This window comes from Cygnus atratus, chromosome Z, assembly GCF_013377495.2.
Source record: "Cygnus atratus isolate AKBS03 ecotype Queensland, Australia chromosome Z, CAtr_DNAZoo_HiC_assembly, whole genome shotgun sequence".
In the NCBI taxonomy this organism is placed as follows: Eukaryota; Metazoa; Chordata; class Aves; order Anseriformes; family Anatidae; genus Cygnus; species Cygnus atratus.
This window is the reverse complement of record NC_066396.1, coordinates 43,390,282-43,410,093: the sequence shown is the minus strand read 5'-3', so window position 1 is coordinate 43,410,093 and position 19,812 is coordinate 43,390,282. Positions and strand designations below refer to the sequence as shown.

The 19,812-nt window shown below is 38.4% G+C and overlaps 1 protein-coding gene across 8 annotated transcripts in view; it reads right to left on the bottom strand.

The window, feature by feature from the left end:
- Window positions 1-19,812, bottom strand: part of NTRK2 (neurotrophic receptor tyrosine kinase 2) — a 206,086-nt gene that overhangs the window by 145,098 nt on the left and 41,176 nt on the right. For 6 of the 8 annotated variants that reach the window (XM_035565275.2, XM_035565266.1, XM_035565267.2 and 3 more), the window contains exons 6-9: window positions 14,039-14,175; window positions 10,927-11,059; window positions 9,064-9,363; window positions 4,104-4,136 (exon numbers count right to left, since the gene is read on the bottom strand). In XM_035565275.2, the coding sequence (XP_035421168.1) occupies window positions 4,104-4,136; window positions 9,064-9,363; window positions 10,927-11,059; window positions 14,039-14,175 (603 nt within the window). The remainder of the gene's footprint in view (window positions 1-4,103; window positions 4,137-9,063; window positions 9,364-10,926; window positions 11,060-14,038; window positions 14,176-19,812) is intronic. The other 2 variants (XM_050716441.1, XM_050716442.1) reach the window with 1 other exon arrangement.

Below are 19,812 nucleotides of genomic sequence, written 5' to 3'. Positions count from 1 at the left end.
TCTAAAACATGAAGTAGCTGTTTTTCTTAGTTTAAAAAATATTTTAAAAATACTGTTGTGTGCATAGAGGTTAAAGTTTAGCATGATAAAGTCATAAAGGTAAAACTTTAAAAAGTTACATGCCTGAGATAGTATGAAGAAATTTGATTTATCAAAATAATGATAACTGACCGGTCTACAGGGTGAATCCGGAACTACTCCATCAAAAGAATGAACAGGCTTTAATTATTTATAATTATTTAAAAATGAAACATATTTACAGTCCATGATTTTTTGTCAAATTTATTCAAATGAGATAAAAAAATTAAATAGTGTGCATATGAACTTCGAGATACATACATTAAAATAAAAAACTGAATGTATTTTATGATTACATCTGAAAATATACACAATGTTTCAATTTTATGACTGTAATGTGTACAGATCAAAGAAACAAACAAGGGCAATAACTGCATCTATTACTCATGCACCTCTAGCATTTTAATTTAAATTAGCAATTAATCCTGTATTTCTTTGCACATTTTGATTAAAAACAATGCTATAAGCCTACAGATGAAACTGTAGCCATAAATATGAAAAAGCAAAATGCAGAGGCATAGTTCTCACTAACCACAGAGGCACTAACCCTTGCTACTTAGAAAGGGGAGGAAGGGAGGGCTGCAGCTTGGTAGAATTTGCCTTCTCTAGCTCCCAAGGCCATTTTGGAGAGCTCAGCTGGCAACGCTAGCAACAAGCTGCACCAGGTTTTTGATCTTCATGCATGCACAAACACATTTTCTTTTGCAAAGCACTCAGCAGGCTGGAGATTTTTGGTATATGAACCCACACAGCTACCTCTGCCACCAGTGCTACAGTCAGTACAGTCAGGTTGTCTAATCAGCTCATGTAGTCTATTCTGGCTCTATACCACACAAGCTGAAGGACAGGATTTTTTTAAAGCCAAAATACATACAGAGCTTTCATGGGAAACAAAATTTAATTTCCTGGTCTTTTACCATTTGAACTCTCCAACTCAGCTTTGTATCTCTATGCCTATAGCTTCCTGTGCAGCAAGGTCAAAATAGTAATGAAAAGCAAACAAACAGCATTCCTTACTACAGGCAGCATAAACGCTACCCAAATGACTCACCTGCACAAGCAGCCTGGACACTGAGGCAGAGTGCTGTGCAGACCAGCCGCTACTCTGACTACAGGTTTTGCCACAGCAAAAGAGGAGACTTGTTCATTTGTAGGCAGCACATGAGCTCTTCACCAGTGCAGAACTCAGCTTATAACAAGTATCTCAGCCTACAAGACTGGGTTTCCTTTACAGCTACCTTCACTAAGTACTCACTAAGAGTTTTGACCAACCCTATTTACAATATCTTTATAACAAGACCAATAAACAAAACATATTGAGAACCTTCATTGCTCTCTATAGTACAAGTTTCTAGAGGGATTTTTTTTGCTCTTAAATTTACCTGTAAATAGTGGAGGGCAAAAGCAGTTGCTCTTTGCAATTCTGTTTACGTCCACATCTGTACTAAGCTACTGGGAAGCATACCCTGAAGGACTAATGAGAACTATGCAGAATATTTCATGTCTAGTTTTTGAGTCCTTTGAATGCAGTTTTATATTAAAATGGGCAAGAGAAAAAGTAGGTCACTTCGGTACATTGGTGTTGCATTGCCATTTCCCACCGCATAACTGTGAAACATTTACATTTGAATGAGTGCCAGATTTTCAAAGCCTCTTGAAATGGGTGAGCCAGGCAAGGAAAACATGCACAACAGCCATCCAGCCAAAACCAGGCAATTCTGAATTAAACAAATTCTTGTTCACTTTATTATGCAATCATGCTATAGACACATAGCATTCTGATACAGACAGGGTCACGCCTCTTGACTCACACTATGTGGGACTCATATTGCTTCAGGGCCAGATTCCCTGGTGCCTAGCACCTTATGCAGTTACCTATAACTGTGCCAACTGAGGTAAAGCACATCTCGAGCTGGATAGTATCCTGTAGCTGCTTTAAAAACAAGGTGCGAAGCAGCTGGGATACAGATGAGAGCACCACAATAAACACTGGGGCGTCATTGTGCACAGTCCTCCTGGGGGCTCAGTGCTACGGGGCACGTTGTCTCTGCCATGTTCATGACCACATTAGAAGAAGCAGGGTGGCACGGAAACATGAACTAGCAGCCAAGGAATCTGGCTCTGTATTTGGTTTCCTGCACAACCCTGGGCAGGTTGCTCTGTCTCCACCAGTACCTCCTGCACAGGACCACTCCAGCCTCTCCTCCTTGCCCTTTCCAGCCACGAGGGACCAGTGACAGCTCCACGCCACCAGCAGGTAAGGCTCTACGTGCAGGGAACCCCCCAATGAACATAACATCATGCAGACTTCTGCTGCATCCCCAGTTCTTCTGTTTCCCACAGTATTTTTAAAACACTTAATGGGAAGCCTTTGGAAACCACCTCACAGGGAGTGCAAGACACAGAAGGGTCAAGTCCCAAGGGACAGCTGGGGAGTGAGTGGGCTTTAAACCTCCCTTCCAACATCATCTGAGTTGCGGGTAAACATTAGCACAGAGATCAAGTGGTCTGAAAAGGAGTCGTGGAAAAGGCTTGGTCTCCAGGGGGAGCTAATCCCAGCGGGTTCCCATGTCAGTTATGTAGGCTGTGGTTCTCCACAGAAGTGAAAGAGCTTCTCGGCTTTCCAGCCTGCCTCATATATTCATCTCACCAACTGGACTTGTGAATTTGGAATAATTTAGGGAAACACTCTGGAAAGTGTTTCTCAAAGCAAGCACTGAGTCACTGAAGCAAAGATCAAAGACAGCAATTTCAAAAAGTACGAAGAAAAGCCAGAAATAACAAGGAATACTGCTTTCATCAGGATGAGATCTTGCTGGTTGTGATTCACTTGCACAACTTTGAGCACACATTTTGACAGAACGAACCAAAGTCACTTGAAGTACAGTGCTCACATGGTTAAAGCCATACACATGCACCAGGACATTGGCAAACAGATCAGAATAAAAAGCTTCATGTACGTATGTACATATGCTTATATAATACAACGGAATTAAGAAATTGTGCAAACCACCATCACCTTCTGCAACTCCTATCCCCCTCAAAAATAATAATTTGGAAGGAGAGGGAGGGGAAGCTGTGCTTTAGTATTTCTAAGCACTTAAAGCCAAAATGGTGCTTCAGTTGCACATTTGCTAAAGTTTAATGACATGGAATGGAATCAAAGCAATAACATTTAAATCAGGTTAAAGAAAACTTGACTTATGGGCCATTTCATCCTAATGAAAGTACTCCAAACAGGATCAAGCTTCCACTGGAAGCTAAAGGGTGTTGGGGTATATTGGTTAGAATGGACTTTTCATGCTCACCAGAAGTGTACCAGAAGTACTACATAAAACTAGCTGGTTGTTTTGCTGTTCACAGATTCTATTCTAATGCATGCTGGCTTCCACTAGGTACAGCCTAAAACATTTTGCCTAACTAAAAACTAATGTGAACACCATGTCATCAAATCTTCTGGCACCCACTCAGATATCACTGAGCTGATGCTTTGCTTATGTAAGAGAGATTAAGGGAAGGTACAAATGAGAGGACAGAGAAGAATAAATTGCCTACAGGAAAACTTACTTGTGCCATCCTCATTTCTAAGTGGGATTTAGGGGTACATTTTTGGAGACTAAACAAGTATGAAAACATTCCTGAAAAAATAAATTAAGTTATATAAGGAGAAATCATGAACTTCCTTTCCTCCAAGAAATGCCTCTGAAAGGTTCACAAAATCTCATGCCTGTGAGCTACATCAGACTACTGTCATCCCACAGAACCAATTGCAACCATTCATAGCAGTGGATTTATGCCTCTCCTAATGTGAATCAAAAAGCAGCAGGGTAAGTAAAGCATCACATTGCCCTTACCGATCTTAATAATATAAGGCAAGAGAAGAACCGACAACACAAAGTACCTTTAGAATTGTATTGTAACATGTGCCATTTCATTTTAACTGAGCCTGACATTCAATCTTTTAGTGGTTTGAGTTCCTTCATTTCTATCATTAAAAGAAAAGAAAAAGAAAATCAAATATATACCATAAACGTCTGGATCCACAATTGGGCCACTACCTGTACATGGAGAAGAGAAAAATATAAATAAATAAAAGAAAAAAAGAAAAAAAAAAAGAAAAAGCCTTTGTAAATAGATTGTAAATGCTGAAAGAGTAAGACTTTCTTTAGGATTTTTTTAAGGGTTGACATGTTATTTGCAATAGCATTTATCAGTACCTACACAAACACAAAACAACATCAATATATTACACTACCTGTTAATCAGATTACATTTCCAATTATTTTACAGCTATCCCAAGTTAGAACTTGGTTTCACGTACTCTCTGCTGTTAATGTGTATCTGAAAAAAGTGCAACAATAACTATTCTTGTTGAGAATCAATGTTAAGGTTCACCCTGACCGTAAGCAGACTTCAGTGGGAGTTATCATCACTGACTTTTACCTGGACAAAAAATTTTGCAATTTAAGCACTACGAGAGCAAAGTGGTTTGCAGCTACAACACTGCGAGCTGTCAAGTTAAGGGCTAGAGGTAGCAATGAACTACACAGCCCGATCTCATTCACTCTGTGAAAGGATGCTTCCCAAAAAGCAGATGCACAGCTGAACCACAGAGTTCTTTGTACCAAAAGAGTCTCCCATAAGCCAGCCTTTACAGAGGCAAATGGACACATCTAGTCTACACTTTTCTAAATTTTACTAGTTCCACTTTGCAGCTTTTTCTAATTATCACACATATGTAAGGCTGAGCACATATGTGAGTATAATGCACAGAACGCCCACTGAAATTAGCAAGATATTAGACTATACACATCCTGAAAGATAGTAGTGTTATATTTCAACATACCCATTCATCTTGGTTTATAATGTATTTATAGCATAGTATAGCTTATCTAGTAGGTTCCTAACCATCTTTTCCTTGTATTTACTCTTTTTTTTTTTAAATAAAATTAGCAGATAGTTAAAACTTTTAAAGATGAATTAAACTTCAAAAAGCATAACTCCAGTACTGTGCAGTAATTCCACACCAGTGCCATTACATTGGAATAAAGCCACTGACAAGTATGACCAGAACTCAGTTGTTTCTGCTTATGTCAACAGCGTGAGAATCTGTGCTGAAAATATGAAACAAAGAGTTGGAAACTATCTGCAGAATGGCAGCAGATAATTAGGTTTGCTTTTAAATGCATTTGAAGATATTCTGGTATCCAGAGATATAGGTTAATAGACCCCATGGGAATTGTCAATCTGCAGAAATAAGTAACAAGTGAAAACAGGCTGTACTACTACTGTTTGTCCTCAAGCAACTTCTGACCAGGGTTTTCAGTTCACAAACTTTCATGGATTCAGTTTTTCCATCCATAAAACATCCATTTGATGAAAGATGGTATTTCAAATTTACCTTCTGTAATCTGAAGGAAAAATAACATCAACAAAACTCCCAGGCCTTTATTTCCTGCTAACATGGCAACTTTTTTGTTACTATTTACTGGAATGGGCTAAAGTCATCAAACTAGTTTAACCCTTAATTCCTGTTAGGGGCATTTAAACTAGGAAGTCATTGACTCCATTCAAATACCTTTTGCATAACTAAATACTTCACTTCAAATAAAGTGGCAAAAATCAGGTTTTTGAAATTTGGACCAAACCCAAATTTCTATTTAGAATTGCCTTCATAAAAGCATATCTACTCAATCATCAAAACATCACTTGAAGCTATTTTACCATTAAACTTCACCGCAATAATTTTACATGTTTACATGCAATTATTTTTTAAGGCAAACAAAGAGCAGTGTAGTTGTTTTGGTCCCTGTTAGAACAGGTTGCTGTGTAAATAAACTATTAAGAATCTGATCCTATTCACTCATCTTTATAAAGTACATCAACTTGATTTGCTTACTTCTTTCTTTATAAAGTTGACATTTCCAAAATAAAGCAGCAGCAGCAAAAGACTCAATCCAAAAACATACTTTTCCAAAACAGACCCATGTTGTTATGCCACATTAGCAAGATACTACTTTAAGGCATATTTAACATTTTCTTTTACTTTTGCACTATACTATGTGACTTGAATTCCTTCAGCTGAATTTTAGAGTACAGGGCTGGTAGATGACAGAGCTTACTTAGTTGTTATTGGTAAAAATCTCTCCAGCACTCATTAGTTGTTTTGGATCAACTTTGGGAACAGCTCCCAGAATGTAACTTGGATGTTTCTTGCCTAGTGTTTGTTGTAGTGTAATCTCAAACAAGCATATAATCGTCAGCTGGAACAGCTTCACTGGAATTCAAGAATTTTAGCAGACTAAAACTAGTTTAAAATCTACCTTGCAGAATCTGAAATTTCTTCTTCTAGACTTTAGCATCTAAAAGAGACTTTTATTTTATGATACTAACAATGATATCATTAACTCAATCCAAATCCCACTATGGTATATGTTTTCCTCTCATTTATGTCTGCAAAAAATGATCTGCAAGAAGCATGCTGGAAGTTGAGAATATCTTAGCACAAATTCTGTCTTCGTTATCATGTTTGATGCAACTTTGAAAGTAAAGTATTGCTCTGTTGATGACAGAACATGTTTCAGACTTAGCTGTATTTTACATAGATGTATAACTTATAGGTGAGGGTTTATATATATATGTGGGTTTTTTTTGGTTTGGTTTTGTTTTGTTTTTTACATTCAGTTCATTTGCTCGTAAGTGATGCAATAACCAGAGAATCAGTTCAAAGCCTAGTGAGGATACCCCACCCCATGAAACATCAGGACAGGTATTTAATTCAGTTATGAAGGCATGGAAATGAACATAATTCCAGGGTGTGGACCTTAATCTTTATGCTTCGTTGTACAATATGTGGGCCAAAAGAAGAAACTACACAGTAATGACAGCACTGAAGAAGCCTTTCAGGTGTTTAGAAGAATCCTAACAGTGTTTTAAATTATAATACTTAATAATAATAATAATTATAATAATAATAATAATAATAATGGAGGATTCTGTTTTTTTAACATTTGCTTTTATGTCACCTTCAGTGGAAGAGAGAAAAATGTTGTGAAATATTCTAAAGCCCAGTGCCATGATTATTATAGGAAAAAGCTCCACTAATAAGAACAACACTGAGAAGGCTAACTAGAGAAGCAATTTCCCCTGTTGTTAATTTTTAAGACTAGTTTGGTGCCATCCTCTATGCATGAACTGATTTCTGATGCAGTTACATCCTGCCTGTATGTAGTCCTGTTTCCTCTATACTGTTTTTGTGAAGCTTAATCCACCGCAGAACTTGGGAAATGTTTAAAGAACACAGCACAGATTATCCGGAGACCTAAATTCCTTATGAATATAAAAATGATGGAGCAAATAATAACTGTGTCTTTCTAATTGGGAGGATGCCTTCTGTTCTATTTAGTGATTTAAAAGGCCACAACTGGAAAATTCTCAGTGTAAAGGCAAAAAGAGTAAAAGAAAAACAGAACAGAAAGAGGAATTTGGATCAAAGACAAAAAATGATAAATTCTTATAAATGTATTAGGGAAACTGTTACTCTGATGAGAAAATGAAGCCAGGTTCATATTAAATACCCAGAGTGTAGCAGAGCTTCCATTGCATAGAGAACATGGACGAGGTGAACTGTATTGCTGAGCTGCTATAACAGTATCAGAGGATGCCAGTAGCTGAAATCATGGCATGTTCCTGTAATGAGTCTATTTAAGGAAGAACTGCAGAGAAGAAAGAGGAGAGGAACGCTAAGGACAGCAGGAGTAAATACAGCCTGGCTGTAACAGCTCTTCACCTTCTCTTTCTAAGTGTGGGAAAGAGAAAGACCTGCCATCCCTTTCTCCCTTCAGCCTGAGCTGTTAGGAGCAAATGTTAAATACAGACCATATTTTTACTGTCTCTAGCCTGCAATGCAGGAGAGAGAATTTAAATATTCACTTTTTTTTTTTTTTTTTTTCTCTCAGATAACACTGGCAATGTACATTGCTGTTTCAGAAAAGACGGCTTTTTATATCCTGTGATTAAAAAACCAAACGTAGATATATGCTCATATTTTCAAATACAATTGTGCAATTATTTGCACCAAAACATGCCTGTATTTCCACTCTTGCTGTGCAAGGTACACTCAGAGGTTTTTCTACATGAAACAATACATTTGCACGTATACCTTCTTACCCTTACAGTCACTTCACATATGGTTTTGACGATGTGGTGAACTACCACACCACAGTGAACATTAATCACTGACAGGAGTCCCTGCAGTTCATTGAGTTAGTCTACCTTGAGTCTGCTCTCATACATTCAGAATGGCTGAGGCAGAGCCTCTAGAGCAGAAGATGCAGATATTTAACAGCAACCATCTTGAGCATGGATATTCCTAGGCATGTAGGTCCCCAGCCTTAACTGAAATGAATGGGAATTGGACATCAAAATGCCTGTGAGGGCCTGAGACTTTGACCATCCTACCTCTGGACTACCTGTTTTCTCTCCAGCTCCCTCTGGTGTTCTAGACAAGGTATTATCGTCAACCCACTGGACTGCATTACTGATTTTGCCACAAGGCACTAGGCGCTAATGTAGGCATCTCCGTGGCCTTGGATACACTACCTAGCTGCATTCACACATAGTGTAGAAAACCTGTGGAGTGGTTGAACGGGCACTCGTTGCTTTCCAGATCAGAACTGAGGCTTGAGGAAACATTTCAGAAGCAGCCGCCTTTCACTAGCCTTAGCTGACACTGAGAACGATTACCCAAAGGAAGGATTTAGAGAGCAGTAGCATGGCCTGCCTTGAGAAGCAATAAACAAGAAGAAAACTTTAAAGGAAAGCATTATTTTAAAACTGATTTTGACAACACTTATTCAGAGGAAAAAAAAAAAAAAAGCATATAAAATATTTCCTGAAAATCTGTTAAGCTGGCCAGGAGCACTGTCTCCACAATCCCATCAATTTGCAACTACTAACACTGGAAAAAAAATAAATTATACTCACCATCTCCAGGCACTGACATGAAATGAGCATCAACCCGCTTTTCATCTTCTCCATACTCATTCTTTGCCAGTAAGGTATAAGCACCATTATTCAGGTGTGTAGGGTTGTCCAGCTGAAGGCAGCCGTGGTATTCACTTTGATTGATAACATGTATTTTAGTACAGATGTATTCAGACTCATTCAGTATAGCCCCTTCATAGAACCACTGCAATGTGGGCTTAGGGTTCCCTTTCACTGTGAATGGAATACACCAGTGGTGGTCCGGGGTTGGAGACTCAATAAATGTGATATTTGGTGCAACTATATTGGAAAAAAGAGTGAAGAACATCAGAATATCTTGAACAAGCCATTTTCCCCAGCCCTTCAAGTTATCAGGGAAGTATTTTTCATTCAAAGGTACAAAAGCATGTTACTTGTAGGAATTATACCTATTTGCAGGACACTCACACAGGACACTCACTGGCTCTGCCTCGGGTACTACATTCACAACTGAAATTAAGCCATTCTTCAGAAAGAAACAAAACAAACCAGTTTCAGACAAAGACTGAACACCACTTAAATCCCACACTCTGCAAGGTGTGGGAAGTTCAGTTACTGAATCACTGAGATGGGAGAGAGAGTGATTTTAGCTTTACTTTTTACTTTTAGCTGAAAAAAATGGTGCAGAGGAGTGCTGAAAGAACAGAACAGTATTGAAAATATTTAAAAGTTGGCCCAAAGCAAGCAGTACTGGAAATATCCTCAGCCAGGAATCCAAACTTTCAGATGATTTTCTTCACAGAATCAAAGCCAGAACAGATGACTTCATTCCCTGGATTCTTCTGACAGGGAAGGACCATTTTCTACTATACATTTTCTCATTATTTGTTCAAAACTGCTAAATGCCTCAAGTTTACAGACTTGTTCTGTTTCCCTCAGGAGACTATTACAACACCTTGCCCATTATTTCACTATTGGGAAATTTTGCTTGATATTTATTCTTAACTGCATCCAATTTTGTCTAGTTACACTCCCTTTTATCACTCATAACAGTGCCAAGCTCAGAATCTCATTTACGCTGTTCAAACATTTCTAGTTTATGTTCCTTCCCATAGCTATTACATATCCAATTTCAACCTACAAACCATTTGAGGTACATCTATAGTGTTTTTTCTAGTTTTCTCTGTCATGAGCACATGCTGAACAAAGTTTGCCATCTACAAAGCGTTCCATTCCCAACTTCAGTTGAACAGAAGACTGCAACTTGTGAAAACATGCTGCCTTGTTCACACAAAATGAATTCAGGCTGGAATCTTAGATCTAAGAAGCCAGTGTCTCCATATTACATGTCCCTTCCCCCTTCCTTGGCCCTGACAAATAAGTACATTATTCAAAGCTATGACAAATAAATTTACATCTGGCAGTACAAATGTTGCAAGTGTGTTATTTTTTGAACAAACCAGTTGTTTATTTAGATAAAAAAACCTTTAATATTTGTAGTCTCTTTATAATTAACTCTATGACCCTTTTGATGCATTCACACTTCTTAATTCCTAAAATAGTGTGTACATATACGCACACCATTACAAACCTTCCCACACTGACGGTCCCACTGAGGACTTTGGCTCTCAGACCATTGCTTACAGGTTGTTCTAACCGGAAGATAAAGCATTTAGAAAAGTATTTTTTTACAAACTCGGAGCAGAAGATAAATTCAACAACTGCTGATTGAGCTATTCCCGTTATTAACAGCAGTAGATAGTTCACGTGCTTAAAAGATGTTTCTGTTTCTGCAACCTGTGCGCCCTCAAAATATTTGTAACCAAAATAGCTGTTACTAATGCAGTTTGGCCTTATGAGCTGCATGGAGGCCTGTGTACGTACAGAATACCGTGAGCTCAGCAGAGGCTTGGTCCTCTCCCACAATGTTCTCTGCCACACATGAAATCCACAGCCCACTGTCCATGGATGAGACGTTCTTTATTGTTAGCGAAGCAGGATTCTTACTTGTGTCACTCTACAAATGGTCAGAAAAACATATATGTGTCAACTGAAGCCTAAAGAAACAAGGGAGAGGCAGGGAATCATTGGCCACAGCTCAACAGCATTTTTCGTTTTCCCTTCCCTTTAGCTCCATCGGTCTGTAATTAATCGAAATGTTACTTTGGCACCTTACCCAATAGACACAAAAGACAGAACCATCGGTGGCTGAAGTTCCAAAAGTGTAGTCCTGCTGCAAACACTGCACTTGTCCATTTCTCTGTCTTGTTCCTTTCACTTTCTGCCTTTTCTAAACACTTCCCCTCTAGAAAAATGTCTTCTTATTCATCCACGCCCTTGCTTATCCCTTTCTTCCATTTCATGACTTATTTATATGGTCCATCTCCAGTCCGCTTGAATTTTTCCTCCTCCCCTATATTCTGTTCAGTCCTTCTTTATTGCCTTTTGTCTCTTTGCTATTAAGCATGGTATCTTTTCCACTGCTGCCTTCTGAGCTCTACTGCACTGTGACAACTGTGTGTCTTCTCCCTCCTCCTTAGCCAAATTTCTCTTGAAAGCTTCTTCCTCTTGTAAACAATTTATGAGAAATTACATCCCTTCTAATACCTATAAGCTACTGTCCAAGTAATATTTTATGTGTTCGAGCAATAAGGCTAATTAAGATAAGAATTATGAATCTTAGAACTCTTGATTCTTGTGATTCTTAGAAAGCTCACGGCACATTTACAACCTGAAATGCCATATTAAATATGCAGCTATGCTACACTGCATAAAGTGCATAGGGCCGAATCATTAAAAAACAAAACAAAACAAAACAAAAAACAGCTAGCAAAGCTAGTTGTTAAAGACACTGTTTTCTTAAACTGAGTCGTTCGTGTGATCTCCAAATAACTACTATTTCCATACTTGAATTTTTCATAAAATGCAAGACTACATTCTTAAAATGAAAAAGAACCAAAACATATTCAGAAAACATACAATAATTAGTATCCTTTTTAAAAAACTCCTTTTGAAATACTTTTCTTAGTGTACATGTATGCGTCAGTGTTGCACAGTAGACAAAAAGATAATGCCCTGCAAGTATAAAACCACAGTGACTTTCAGCAGCAGTCAGTGGGGACATGTGGGGACACTCCTGCATACAGGACCAGAAGTTTGAACCTCGAGGTCCCATCTAAACCCCACTTGAGTTAAATGCCCCATTGATATCAGTGTGACATTGATATCAGTGTGACACTGATATCAATCTGTGATATCAATCAGGCAGTGTGGAAAAGCCAAAAAGCCCACTGCATATTTCTCTATGTGCAGCTCTCAGAGGTGAGAACTGCTTAAAGCTGGATTCAGAGCAGAGGGCTTCAATAGTGGATTAAGGGCTGAAACCTATAGCAAGAAAAATCTGACATAAACAAATTTATATACCAGCATAAAAAATAATCATATGGTGAAATGTAGGACTAGAGTATAGTTTTAACTTCTGTTAACATTTCTCTTTGTAAAACAGGAAAGAGAGAAAAAGCAGGCAAAAGCAGCATAGGAGGTGAAGAAAAGGGAGTCAGCAACACAGATATGAAAGTGAGAGAAAGGAAACCAAAAAAACAACACTCATGGAGAAGGGAAGGATAGTTGCGAATGAGGCTTAAAAAGCACTCATTCTTCTGCTACCGAAAAGACTACCGTGCTCCACAGCTAAGGTTGTAGCCAGCCTATATTATGAGACCCACCGAAATCTCACACATGAAGTTATGCCAGGACAGAGTATTTCTGGAAAGCTTGAAGAAAACTGAACATGGCATTTGAACGATAGGAGGGTTAAAAAATGAAGTGATCTCACTTTTTGAACAGCATCCCACATTTGTTTTGTCTCATAACTAAAAAAAGGAAAAAGAAGAAGAAAAAGAAAAAGCACAACTTGGCATAAGTTCCCCAAACTGTTTTAATTTCTTGTTCTTTATGATGACTGGTGCCTTTGGGTAGTTTTCCCGATTAGAGAAAATTTTAGAAATAAAACTAGAGCTCTCTAGAATTCTTTCTTATGGAAGCTGAGAGACATGCTAATCAAATCCTATCTATACGGCCCAATATAATGACCTCAGGGCAGAAAGTACAAAGGTAAAGACAGCCCAGAGGTCCTGGCATTCTCACACTGTAGGAATAGTTTTAGAAGTACACATCCCACACTTGTACAGACCAGAAAGCTTTAGGTTGTCTGCACCCTCATGAATACAGGGTAGCCAATGACATGAAATTGTAAATAACAGAAGGCCTTGCACCATGAAAATTATGGCAATTTAAGGGGTCAGCAGCTGCACCTGGTTAAACACTTCTTATGAATAACTCCATCAGAATGGACTGTCTATCTCCATTGTGCATACAGTCCAAGGAAAGGGCATATAACACAAAGTTCTCAGAAAATAAAATTCCCACTCTCTCTGGCTTTGTTGAGGTAACATCTACATACTTCAATAAAAAAAAAATCTTTTTAATAAAACCTTCACCTTAACTTTCTTGACTCTCTGTAGTTACTTTGTTTTCTTGAAGGAAAGTGAAACAAAACACAAAACAATTAATGCTGACAAACAAAATTGTCCAACCAACAGTTAATATGGACATGAAGGTTTTGGCTTGAAAATATAATAAATTAACAACTTAAAGCTTTTTTCATGCCTTGGGTAGGTAAGAGATATTCTTTCTGTACAGGTATATGTCATACTGAGAAAGAACTTTTGCTTCAGTGTCTTTATTCACTATGTTAACCCCAAGAAATTACTGCACTTTCATTTACAAATCTGAAGTAACAAGTGTTTGCCATTTTCCAAAAGCACTGCAATAGCTGCCCTGGATTGAAAGAAACTGGGAAATAAATTAAAGTCCAAAATCAATCTTCTATTTCATCTTTTTGATAAGAAGTTAACTAAAGCTGGACATGAACTTTGTTCAATCCATCAGCAGATATCTGTACAGGAATTATCACTTCTTTGAATATGAAACTTACCTCATGGTTTGAAACAAAATTAGTGAGCACCCAGGACACATTAGGGGGTGGCCCTCCAGTAGTGTCACAGTACAATGTGATGCTCTTTCCTTCTACCACGGTGATGTTGTAATTGCTTAAGTTTGCTGAGGGTAAGTCTGTGATAGAAACAACAACAACAAAAAACACATGCTTTTGTATGTGCCAGAAATAGACACTGCTCAGTTCTAAGCAAACTGCATAAATACAAGCCAAAACAACACTAAATTAGATATTCACTGTGGTCAGCTACTGTTGAATTAGAGAGTAAAAACACCATCTTCGGAAACTACAATCTTTAAGCTGCTACATAACATTTTTCTGCGCCACCTCTGCTTCACATCTTCAGAAAACATTAAGCTAATTGTATAGGAAACTGTTGCAGGTGGGCAAACAGAATTTATCCTAACTTCAGCTTTTAACTTAAAAAACAAAACAAAACAAAACAAAACAAAACAAAATACTAAAACCTTCCCCTCATTCTTTAAACCTGGAAATTTAGGCTGTCTCTGTTACAGTTGCAAAGAAATCTTTAATTTTCCAGAAAGTAACTTACACTGTGGTATTCTCACTGTTCTCCACAACACTAACAGGAAATTACCATTAGCCCACAGAACCACACAAGAGATTACAGCCCTCCCTCTCACACAGAGACACGGCTCACAGAGAGCAAAAAACCCAAACCTTCAAGTACAAAATGAGGGAAACAAAGCACTGAACATATCAAAACAGAGGAGAGAAAGGGCAGAAGAGAAGGTTGGCTATTGCACAGGGCTGCTTTCCAAGGCATCCCAGCAGGCTTAGCTATTGCTCTCAGTAAAGCCAGGGTACCTGGTGAGATGGTACCACTCACCAGGAAAACAACCCAAATTTTGCAGAAGACAGGACTCCCCCTCCAACTCACAGAGTTATAAACCACTCTGCACCTCAGTCTTCAGCACCCAAAGTAATGTGAGCTTCCAGAAGAATAAATATATAAGTGCTTCCAAATGCACAAGGAATGACCCTCCTCAATAAAATGTAAGCAATACCAATAGACACCTTTTACACAGGGCCACACGCCACATTTCTTTACTAAGCAAATAATGATGCAGCATGCTAGAAATATTAATTCTTTCTTAAGTCATTCTGCAGCTTCAGGTGGAGCTGCTATGTACTGTAAAAAGCCTTGCCCTCTTTTATGATGAATTTATGCTGGAGGGTAGGAAGGCCCTGCAGAGGGACCTGGATAGGATGGGTCAATGGGCAGAGGCCAGTGGGATGAGGTTCAACATGGCTACGTGCTGGGTCCTGCACTTTAGTCACAACAACCCTACGCAGCGCTACAGGCTTGGGGCAGAGTGGCTGGAAAGCTGTACAGAGGAAAAGGATCTGGGGGTGTTGGTCAATGCTTGCCTGAACATGAGCCAGCAGTGTGCCCAGGTGGCCAAGAAGGCCAACAGCACCCTGGCTTGTATCAGGAATAGTGTAGCCAGCAGGACCAGGGAGGTGATCGTCACCCTGTTCTCTGCTCTAGTGAGGCCGCACCTCGAGTACTGTGTTCAGCTTCGGGCCCCACAGTACACGAAGCACATCGAGGCCCTGGAGCATGTCCAGAGAAGGGCTACGAAGCTGGTGAAGAGGCTGGAACACAAGTCCTATGAGGAGCAGCTGAGGGTACTGGGGTTGAAGAGAAGAGGAGGGGTCCAGAGAAGAGACTGGGTCCAGAGAAGAGGAGGCTCAGGGGACGCCTTATTGCTCTCTGCAGCTACCTGAAAGGAAGCTGTGGGAGCTGGGGGTCAGCCTTTTCTCACAGGTAACTAGTGATAGGACTAGAGGGAATGGCCTCAAGTTGCTCCAGGGGAGGTTTAGGTTGGAAATTAGGAGACATTTCTTCTCAGAAAGAGTAGTCAGGTGTTAGAACAGGTTGCCCAGGGAGCTGGTGGAGTCACCGTCCCTGGGGGTGTTCAAGGAAAGGTTGGACGTGGTGTTTAGGGACATGGTTTAGTGGTAGGGTGATGGTTGGACCAGATGATCTTGGAGGTCTTTTCCAACCTTAATGATTCTATGATTCTATTTCTCATCAGCCGTTCTATGCAAGTTTTACTTGCAATTTATGATCTCAAATAACCTAGTTTATCTGCTATGCTGGATGTGTATGCATGATCCTACAACTACTTTTCTTTTCCTGAAACAATGTTTTTTTGTTTGTTTGTTTGTTTTTGTTTGTTTGGTTGGTTGGTTGGCTTTTGTTTGTTTGTTTGTTTGTTTTAATACATATATATACAAGTTAGAGTACAGAATTTGCATTATGGACTTGCAGGTATGAAACTTTACAGAGGGACTTCTTTACTTATGTAAAAAGCCCCAAACAAACAAGTAACCGCCTTGTTAGTGTGAACTATAACACTTTAATATGTTTGCCAGAAGTTCAATAGAAGCTATATGTATTGGAAATCTCTACTTAAGTTTTATTGGTTCAATAAAAATGAAATGAGAGGAACTAATAGCAAAGAGAAGACTAATCATTTTCCAGGCAATGCTTTCTTGCCTGATAAGATTTGAAGATCAGCACAAGTACATGATAACTGTTTAGATAATTCTAGTGCTTTAAGCAGAGCTGTAATATGATTCTCATTATAGGCATCATGGATTTATTCTATTATTTTCACTTTATAAATCATATGTGGAAGTTTATTGAGACAAAGCTGGACAGTTTGTACGCCTTGATGCAGTAATCTGTTACCGAAGGTAGCCATCTGCTCTCGCCTGCTGTGAATTCAAATCTCAGCAGTGTCTGTCAGCTAGTTGGGCAGGAAATAAAACTAATCTTAGGGAACATTTGGATATTAATTACATTGGTTAAGGAACAAGGAGAGAAGTAATGAGATCATTTGCTTTATAAAGTTACCCTTTCACACCACCTCTGAAAACCTTTCCAATTGCTTTTGCCAGACTTGGATATGCAAAGACTATCAGGCTCCCTTCTTCCTGGCACAAGTACTACAGACAAGGTCTACATGATAGATCAGTGCTTCACTGTTCAAGCCTACATGGTTCCTAATAACATATCATTTCACATGAAACCTGTCATTTAAGCAAGAATTAAGCTAACTTTGGTCTCTTAGATCCCTGCTTTAATAGCTGTTAAGTTCTGAGACAGCTTCGTCCTGCTGTGTTATTCACTGGATAGACAACAGAAGTTGAATTCCTCTTGTACTGGTTCTTGTTCCCACATCCCAGAAGTCTGCACATACCATGCTCATGTTATATCTCTGAGGAAGACAGCTATATCATGCTTGAATCCTGCCAGAAGATTAAAAAATAAAAATGCTTTTTATTCTGTAGATTCTTATTGTTACACTAAAAACCAGTTACAGGGTCTTGCAGAAAACATCACAGCAAAAAATTAAGACTATAACAGCTATATTATATTAATTATATTGTATTGTATTATATTTTATAGTGTAATCACATAATTGTATGTGTTTTCTTTTATTCCTTTCCCAGTCATGAAAGGGTGGGGAAACACAAAAGAATTGCCTTTGGATACATTTTTGTTGGTTGCATATCTTGAGCTAGTGAACTTTTGTTCACCAATGTCATTCTGTCTTTTTTTTCAGGTGGCACTCAGACTACTCCACAGGCAAATACACATTAGTTGAGAGAGGTGGCTCTGTTTAGAGAAAACAGACAGCAACATAAGAACTCAGATCTAGAAAGGTGATATATTGGACTTGCCAGTAAAGCAGTGAGACCAAAGAGCAAAATCTGTACTTACAAATAACTGCATACAAAAAGATATAATACTCCCTAACAGATACATATGCTCAGTATGTATACTCAGAGTAGTGTGAGACTATTTATAAGAGTCAGTAGCATTTTGACACCTACAATACTACAAAGATACTCAGCCATGATGCACTTATTCCTAACTTACTTTGGCTAAACATGGAGTTTTACATGAATATCACTTATGTTAATAGATGCACATTTAAAAGGATTTTTGTATATAGCAATCAATGCAAGCAACCACACGACAGGTTCAAATGGTTTTGTATACTGCCAGCACAGTGAGTTTAGACTGTACCACAACAACCCACACAAGGTAGACATGACATCATCTTCCCACAAGTCTCATCCTGATATCTGTCAGACGGAGATTAGCCTATGCCCCAAAGCCTGAAACATGGTATTTTTTTCAAACTTTGATAGCATTAATTATTATAATTCTGGATATCAGTAATAACCGTGCTAGTATCTGATTTATTTTTTTAAGTTTGCTCTGTTCTTAGCCTTAATAGCTTTCTACAGCAATGAGTTTCACAGGTGTACTGTCCAGACTGTATGCAAAAACATTCTCTTTTACCATATCTGAAATTTGTTTCTGAATTCCAAATTCATTGAGTGCTGTCCTAAGTTTAAGTGTAAAACTTCTCTTAAAGTGTTCTAAGAGGACAGAAGAGAAGTTTCTGAATGATCTTCTTAAGATCACTCTATTTTATTTGTTTTTCTCATGTCCTTTTTCTTTTTAATATCTATTCAAAGCTTTCCAATCTCTCAAAAAATAGGAGAACAGAACTTGCTATTGAGGATTTAAAATTGTAATGTTGAGTTTAATGGATGGATAGCAAGGGTGCACTTAAATTTATGTGTTTCATTATGTATAGGTATACAATAGCCAGAGAAAATCTTTTTTCATATTGAAATTGATAACATTTTATTCCAGGGAATAAGTAACTGTATTTGAATAAGTAGTTACTTCCACTCACCCCAGACCAATGGGGCAAAACAGAGGCAGGCAGGAGGGACTCATTTATGTCCAGTGAGTCTCCCTAAGTATCATGTCAGGCTTCAGAAGGAACAAACCCTCCCTTAAGAAAGGGGGACCTATTTACCTTCAAATCAGTGCAAATCAGTGGCCTGAGGCCCTGTTATAGTGGAACTGTGAAGAATAACTAGGGAATAACTCATATATTCAGCTGGGACTTCAACAATCACAAAACCAAATATTTTGGCTAAAATTTTCTAAGGTTACAACAACATTTGGCTACACAACTGTCAATGGCAATTAATAAAAAGAACATGTCTAAATTCCTACAGCTTTCAAGGACCTCATGCTGCTACTTACTACTTTCTACAGAAAAGTTACACTAGTTTTGGTAGAGCCAAACAGTCACTGCATCTGTCAAAGGAAGTGTATGACCTAATTAAACAGCAACTGAGTATTAATGCAAATTATGGTCAGCAGCTCAACTCTCAGCACCAAGTTCATATTCTAGCCAATGTACTACAGCAACTTCTAGAAGAACAGTGTTGGAAGCAAGGAGAAATGATTTTACCATTACCCCCAAGATGTTGCTTCGTTGTTTAACTATCTTAACAGTTACAAAAATTTTTACAAAATTATTTCCAGATTGAGTTTTTCAGTTTCCTTTTTCATCTATTCAATTCTGAGATTTCTTCAGCTGCCTGAAAACCTTAGTCAAAAAGTTTTCTCAATATGGTCAGTTACCATCACTAATACCTAAAAAATGACATGATGAAGAAATGAGTACCTGAGAGAACACTATAAATTCATTACATTCATTTATGCCCTCCTCTGCACATTAAACCCCTGATTTTCATCAGCCTGTCTACAAACTCCCACGAGTCTAGCCATAATGCCTTGTCACTAAGTGGTTTTTAATGTGGCCCATGACATCTCTTTTTAGCTTGGCACATTTTTGCAGGTCAACCTGTTCTGTGGTAAGAACAAACAGTTTTCAAGAAAAAAA